Genomic DNA, 7,947 nt, shown 5'->3' with positions numbered 1-7,947 from the left:
GGCTTACACTGCCAAGGGTGATGGTGCTCGCAGCAAACCTGTTACTGTCTGCTCCGCCCTGCCATGTAAGTGTGTACACAGACAGAAAAGGCAAAGAGCTACAAAAGCAAACACAAGCACACATAGCTGGTAATGATCTTTGAGACTAAAGCATCGCTAATGATCATTAGAGACCATTAAATCATTGAATTGGTTTATGTCTCACTCTGTCACACCTTGCTTTGCGAGCAAGAAGCCATCATTTGGTACCATATTAATCATATTTTGCAGTTTTGCTGGAAGCAATGAATAATGTGCTTTGCAATTATCCTCTAATTATCTTTTCATCATTCTTTCTCTCTCTCTCTCTCCTTCTTTCTCTCTTGCTTTCGCCATTTTCCTCTTTCTAGTGCCTGAGAAGCCCAAACTGATGGTGAGTGCCACTGATTCAGGTACTGCTCTGCTTCAGTGGTACCCATTGCCTAACCCACCCACCCCCCTCCTGGGGTACCGCCTCACCTTCGGCCGCATCGACGTCCTTCCCTTTACGGTGGTGGAGTTCCCCACCAAAGAGAACCGCTACACCGCCCAAGACATCCACAAGGGAGCTAACTATGTGTTCAGACTCTCTGCCCGTAACAAAATGGGCTATGGGGAGGAGGCTGTAAAGGAGGTGACTACTCCAGAAGACGCCCCAAGTGGATACCCAGAAAATGTTTTCTTAGAAGAGGCTTCTGCCACCTCCCTCCGGGTGGCGTGGAAATCAGTCCCACTTATTGAGCAAAATGGAAAAATTGTGAAGTACTCAGTGCTGTACAAGGATATAAACAGTCGAGGGAACGCCTCAGAAGTTGTGGTGCCCGCTCCAGGGTCGAGCGCTTTGTTGGAGGGTCTGAATGCTGATACTATGTATGATGTCAGGTTGTGCGCGTTCACAGCTGTCGGCCCTGGGCCGTACGGTCCCAGTGTCCAGTTTAGGACGCAACGGCTAGACCAAGGTAGGACTCACACTCACCTCCTAACAACCCATCCTCATCGCTCAGGATGCAACATACGCTTCCTAACCGCACATTTGTGCATATATGGTGCACACCAAGTCCCACATGCACACAAACACTCAGACACACAACATCTGGTGAAAACATCCTAAGTGTCCTTTTTCGTTGTCTTGTCAGTGTAGTCTTAGACACACCGTCCTATTCCCAAAGCAAGGTAAGAGTCTTGGGTCTTGGTCGAGTATCCCTGTCCAGTCACACTCACTGTGTGTTGATCAGAGCAGATATCTAGCTTGAGACTCGTACTATAGAATGATACACAGGTAAGGATATTGTTTTGTTTCAGTAGAGAAATAAATGGGGCCGGAATAATATTCAAGTTTATTTGTTTTTTGTGTGTGTTTTTTTTTTGTACCTTAGTTTTTGCCACCAACTTCAGAGTAAAGGCTGCCATGAAGAACTCTGTCCTGCTGTCCTGGGAGATCCGAGACAAAAACCCTGCCCAGCCATTCACCGTAAGTAATTATAAATTTTAAATTTTAAATTCTAATTTAAAAAGGCGAGGTCTCAAATGATGTTAAACCAAATAAAAGCAGGATGCAAATAAATGATGGGGAAAAAGGGGGGAATGAAATAGTTTTCTGTTCTACAGTGACTGTAAATTCAGAGTCATGTTTTATATTATTTCCAACAATTCATTGCCCATTTATCTCTGTGTTGCTGTTAATTAATTTCAACACTTCCTGTTTGATAATTAATAAAGCCTTGCAGTCATATAATGCCTCTTGAGCTGCTGGAAGGCTTTTAATGTAAAACAGATAAAGGAAATGCATGCAACAGCAAAGACAACAGGCAAAAACATTGCACTAAATGAAAATCAAATATACCAATACATTTAAAGGGGAAATTAAAATATAATATCCTCTGTGAAATAAATGCCTGGTTCTTTGTGTTGAGGCAAATAAAGGCATTGGGCACTACTTGAGAACTTACAATATGTGCTGCGTTGTGTGTTTTACCATCATATCATCATATGCAATTGAACACGTCCTGTGTCCAGATCCTGTATGGAAAGGGCCAGTCTGTTGAAGTGGACGGGAAGCAGACCCAGAAGCTGATCACTGGCTTGGAGCCAGACACCCAGTACTCCTTTCTGCTCACCAACCGGGCCAACAGCGCCGGAGGTCTACAGCACCGCGTCACCGCCACCACCGCCCCAGATATCTTTAAAACCAAACCGACTGTGGTGGGAAAGACCAATGCAGACGGCATGGTGACTGTGCAGCTACCAACTGTGCAGACCACAGCCAAAGTCAGGTAGTGATCATGGATGAGTAAAGCAGAGTGAAGGATTGGGTTTCATGTAATGGCTAGATATGAGTATTTCTAACAGTAACCTGTGCAGAATTTGTTCCAATTAGGTTGTTTTCAAATTAATTGTTCTACAGACCCTGTGAGGTAATTCTCCTTCTTCCTCTTGCCGCTGCTTTTCATTTATTGGTCTATCAGGAGGGATTTCTCTGACTTGGCAGGGAAGCAAGTCTGAGAACTCCCACAACAGGCCAAATGAAAGCACGAAGGTGATAATCTCATCTGCTTTAAGTGTAAACAGTCATTCAGCGTTAAAGTACATCCTGAATCACTCCACAGCTACTCACATGTTTTCACAGTCATTTTACTATAGTTTACCCCTGTCACATTAGAACACTTTTGGGGTTTTTTGAGTCCCGAAGAGCATTTAGCTCTTTCCCTGTCTACAAACACAAGAGTCTTTCCAATTTTAGATCCTTTGATCCAAGATAGTAACACAAACCGTAATCAGTTGGATGTTGAAATGACTTAGTGACAATAAGAAATCACCCTGCAGGCATTTTTTATTCCTATTTTTTGTGGGAATTTTTACATTGATCAAGATATCTCTCCACTGAAAACGAAAAAGCGCCAGATTTAAGCACATATCATTTTCTCACATTTGACATAACCTACTTTCTATTATATTACCTCAGCATAGTAGTGTATGCTCAAGTGGAAACATGGAGCGCTGGAGTGAGTCATCTATTGAGGACCCATGGATGATTTCGGTGTCTGTGCCCTCATCGCTTATGGTCTGACTGCTTCTGAAAAATTCCCCTACTCCAGTGAAATGTGTTTTTGTTTTACACGTGGCTTCAGACATTGCCCTCTGTTCCGAAAACAACCACGCTGTTTAGATTTGGAGTACCGGGTCACAGCTGCTGCTGCAACAATATACTCTATTTATGATACATTACTCCATAAAGTAGAGTTCTGATCTTTCTCCAGGGACTGAAATATTAAAAGAATGATTTATAGTTTATAGTAGCCTAAACTCAATGCGTGCTGTGTTTCAGGGGTTACTACGTGGTGGTGGTGCCACTGAAGAAGCAGAGAGCAGGGAAGTTCCTGAACCCCTGGGAGGAGCCCGACCAGATGAACTTGGATGAGGTGAGACATTGATGATTGATTATACCAATAAATAGCATAATATATAATATCTAATATAATATATAGCATAATAAAGAGCTTATTGTAATGTAATTCTAATGGTGATGATCAAGGTGATGGCCATGATCACTGTTGAATATTTCACAGCGGGGTTGCGTCCTTTTTTATGATGATGATGAGCATTGTAGTTGACGACAGTATTGTTATTTCTCTTCTCAGTTATTTAGATCAAACCCATAATGTAAGAACCAGTGGACAGGTGCAACATATCTTTTTTAAGCTTTAAATATATCAAAAACTGAAGAAATGATAATCTCACCAAAACACATAGAGAGGTGCGCCGTGATAGCCCACCTGTTAGAGCTGGCACCCCCATGTACCGAGGATGAGTCTTTGCTGCAGCAACCATGGGTTCGACTCCGACCTATGGACCTTTGCTGTGTGTCATCCCCTCTCTCTCTCCGCCCTTTGCTGTCACTCTAGAAGCTGTCACTATCGATTAACGGCAATAAAAGCCCCAAAAAATTTAAAATTAAAATTAAAAAAAAACTCAACATAGGCAGTCTTCCAACAGATTAAGATTTAGTGAAAATACAATGTCACTGTGAATAAGGGTCAGCAGCGCCTGAAATTATCAAGGACCCCACACAGGTCCTCTATAACTACTTTAAGCTAATGCCATCAGGAATGGCTTTTAGATTGCCTGTATTTCAAACAAAGGAAGTTTGCTTTTATTCCAGAAGCCATTGGACTTATGAACAGCCACAGTATAAGAAACTCATCTGGATGTCATCATGTGTTATGTTACAGCTATGGACCGGCCACTGCCATTAATTCTTGTGTATTTCAACTCTTTCTAACATTGTCATATTTGAGTTTTTTGATTGTTTTTATGTGTACTTCTGTTTGCATACTCGCTCGCTTCAAATTGCCCCTTGATGGATAATGTGTTTTGAATTGAACTGAATTTTCAAGTCACATAAACAAAGAATAGTGCTGAGTCTACTGCCGGTGTTTTTCACCTCTGTGGTATCAGACAGCCTATTTGTATCTTATTATGTGAAGGTAGACGACCTGGCCATCCATTGTCTGTTCGGTCCAAACAATACTTTCACATCTAATTCCACTTCCTGCCTTATTCTAAAGACTTTATCACCTCATTACTCTGTTCTGAAAGCACATTCATGTGTGTGAGATTAGTTTCAATAGAGTTTTTTATGGTTTCCACTGTCTCAGTGGATGAATGTGGTAGCAATTCAGTTGATGATGAAGACATTTGTGCTTAGGTGATAATGCTCTATACAGCCCATTGTTCCTCCACTGATGAGGGTTTTTGTGTAGGGTAAAATTGCCCAATTTGCCCTGCTTTTCCAAGGCTTTTTTATCAGGAAGGAGGAATACAATCTACAAATATTAAGAACATCTCTCTCTTTTTAGGAAAACAGCAGAAAGATGACGACATATATTTTTTCTGTATCAGAGAAATTAAACTGATTTGCACTGTGACCTTGATGTTACACTGTTAGATGAACTTGATGCCTGTTATTCTCCCCATTTTCTTTCTTTTGTAACGTTGTTTTAATTCTTTATTTCCTCCCTCTCCTCTGTTTAACTCGTGTTTACACATCCTCTGTTTACTTCCCTTTCAGCTCCTGAAAGAGATCAACAGGACCAGTGTCAGTCGTGCCCTCCGCATCCGCAGACAAGCTGGCCAATCAGATCCCAGGGCCTACGTCACGGCCCACTTTAAGACCCTCCCCATGGAGTTCACGTTGGGTGATGGGCGGAACTATGGTGACTTCCGCAACCGTCCGCTGCAGAACGGACAGGAATATGTTTTCTTTGTGCTTGCGCTGCTAGACCTCTCGGAGAATGTGAGTAAAAATACAAACACAGAGTTTAACCATCTCAATAAAGTTTTGTCTGATTTATCTGAGCTAATTTGTGTCTCTTACTTCAGACTATGTACGCCACTAGCCCTTATTCTGATCCTGTGACCTCATCGGATGTGGATCCTCAGCCAATTGTCGATGAAGAAGAGGGTCTTTTGTGGGTGGTAGGGCCCGTGCTGGCAGTCATCTTCATCGTCTGCATTGTCATCGCCATTCTCCTCTTCAAGAGGTAAGGGCAGCATGATGGATCCAGTAAAAATGGTTTAATAAAATATTTGATTAGTAAGAGAAGGAGGAAGGAAATTAAAAAGAGACAAGGTGAAAGATTAAGAGTTTTGGTGAATATGAGATAAAGAAAAATATTTACTAAGGCAGTTACAAAGGGCAAAAGATACTCTATAGGGATTAACTTGTTTTCATTTCTAATTTGGCTTGTTGCTCTTTGTATTTTTTGGGCAGTATAGTGAATTTCATAGATATTTTGATATATTCCTTGCCTATAGTTAGGCTGTCTTGAAAAGCAGCAGTTCCCAAATCGCCTTTGTCAAAGCAAGGTCATAAACAAGAAATAATGTCAGTTATCTCTCTAATCCTTTACTTTTGATATCTAGACTATTGCTTAAAGGCAGGGGTTTTGACTGTGGCTCCCTCTCAGACGAAATTATCTACCTATTTTCCTGTTTGCAATGTACATTAAAAGTTAAAAGGAACATCTTTTCTATAATTTCAAAGCAGATTTATGGATTTTGAGATAATGATATTATAAGGAAGTATAGATCACACCAGATCTAACCATACATGTGTCAAATTGTGTTCAGATTTGATTGATTTGAGTTACTCTTCAAGAAGTATGAATTTTAACACAAATTTTTGAAATCGGGCACTAAGCGTCTGAAAAAGTACGTTAATTGTCTTTCACCTCATGCAGTATCTTTTTCCTCATGTGACACCTCTCCTTTCAACTTCCCTGTGCCCCCAACGGTTTGAAAACCTTAACTTTAGGAGGAAAATATAATAATGTCTTTCTGTTATTTATGAGACATACAGGACTCACATCGGTTGTGCCAATCACATCTTAGTTTAGCCCACTTGTTTTTATACAAATATGTGTGTTTTCTGTAATCTCTTCTTAAAATCTATATACAGGGAGCAAAGCTAACATAACAGATAGGGGAAGATAACATTATCAGACATTAGCATTATTCATGATAATCATCTGTTCTTCTGGCTAGAGATTTCTTAATGCACATGAATAATTGCTGCAACGGATGTAGCATTGCAAAATGATTAACCTTGGTGGTAATAATGTAAAGTTCATAAGCCCTGGAGTGTAACCTGTTAATGTTCCAATTGTGTCTGAGTTTCAACCTATTTCTACTATGTTATTATATAGTAGATGTCACAGTTAGAGGATGTGGTGAGAGATAATGTGTATGTGCAGCATTCATCAGGGGAAGAGTTTTTGTCCTTTAGATTTACATTCACTGATTGTCTTTGTGTCTATACAGGGTGCTATTTAACATATTGTCTAACATCGTAATAAGAAACTGATTAGTTTTAATGAGAGGGACAGAACAATGAGTTCAGCATTGCTTTAGTCCCTGATGTTTGTCGATTGAACACTAATGTTATTCATCCTTGTCTGTTCTTTTATCTGCTCTTCTCCCTGTTTGGATCCAGCAAACCTGACAGGTAAACAAACACCACCTATTACCATTTCCTCTGTCCTACAGGGTTATTTTCCTTGCAAACCCTTTCCAAAGAATGCTTTAGATAATAGATCCCAGCAGACTAAGGATTACCCTGGTGTTTCTTTGATCATTGCATAGTAACAGCACACAGGATAAATTGTGCACCGGAAGTTGTACAGTTTAACCAGTGCATTGGATAAAGATATAAGTCATGAAATCAAATTGTGAATATTCAGAGTAGGGAACAATGACAACTGCACTGCATGAGTTCATGTCAATGATTTTCAATAAAAGCAAAGAAAATCTGAGAATATAAGTCACTTTTAACTGCAGTCATTAACATATAAAAAGCTGCAACACTAAACCAGCAGTCAACCAAAGCTCTGGTAGAATTTGAAACAGACATTTCATGAAAATTACAGATATCCCTGTAAATGTCCAAGGAGCAATTTTATGAGGCTTACTGTGGCCCATTTATTTAAACACAAATCCCTAAAATTGAGGTTATGCATAACCATAATAATGCAGTAAAGGCTCCAGTTCATCAGGTTGAGGTGCATGTAAATGCTGTGTGTTGATCTGTTATTCCAGGAAAAGGGCTGAGGCAGAAGGCAGGAAGGGCAGTTTCCCCTGCAGCAAAGCCATGTCGTCCCACCATCCAACTGATCCCGTGGAGCTCCGCAGAATCAACTTCCAGACTCCAGGTAAACTAGACACACCTGCACACACCTGTAGTTTGATGTATATTTTTTAAAAAGTATTAGTCGTTTTTTATAAGATTAACCGTGCTGTTGTTTCCCTTTTCAGCCTATCGTGTATCAGTGTACCGCGGTTATCGACGTTTGTCAAGTTAGTTGGTCTTAGTCTGCCATAGATCTTCCTTCTAACCAAATTAATTTTCCTTTTCTTTCTTTATTTCTTTCTTTC

The 7,947-nt window shown here is 40.4% G+C and overlaps 1 protein-coding gene across 1 annotated transcript in view; it reads left to right on the top strand.

Moving 5' to 3' along the window:
- ptprdb (protein tyrosine phosphatase receptor type Db) overlaps window positions 1-7,947 on the top strand; it is a gene marked incomplete in the record, with an annotated part of 146,898 nt that overhangs the window by 117,090 nt on the left and 21,861 nt on the right. Inside the window, 10 exon segments of the mRNA XM_035660027.1 lie at window positions 1-65; window positions 390-977; window positions 1,395-1,489; window positions 2,035-2,291; window positions 3,344-3,437; window positions 5,087-5,311; window positions 5,398-5,558; window positions 7,010-7,021; window positions 7,612-7,724; window positions 7,828-7,869. Of these exon segments, the coding sequence (XP_035515920.1) occupies window positions 1-65; window positions 390-977; window positions 1,395-1,489; window positions 2,035-2,291; window positions 3,344-3,437; window positions 5,087-5,311; window positions 5,398-5,558; window positions 7,010-7,021; window positions 7,612-7,724; window positions 7,828-7,869 (1,652 nt within the window).

This window comes from Morone saxatilis, unplaced genomic scaffold (assembly GCF_004916995.1).
Source record: "Morone saxatilis isolate NCDOM2014 unplaced genomic scaffold, NCSU_SB_2.0 Contig17, whole genome shotgun sequence".
NCBI classification, from domain to species: Eukaryota; Metazoa; Chordata; class Actinopteri; family Moronidae; genus Morone; species Morone saxatilis.
This window is presented reverse-complemented; position numbering and strand designations above follow the sequence as displayed.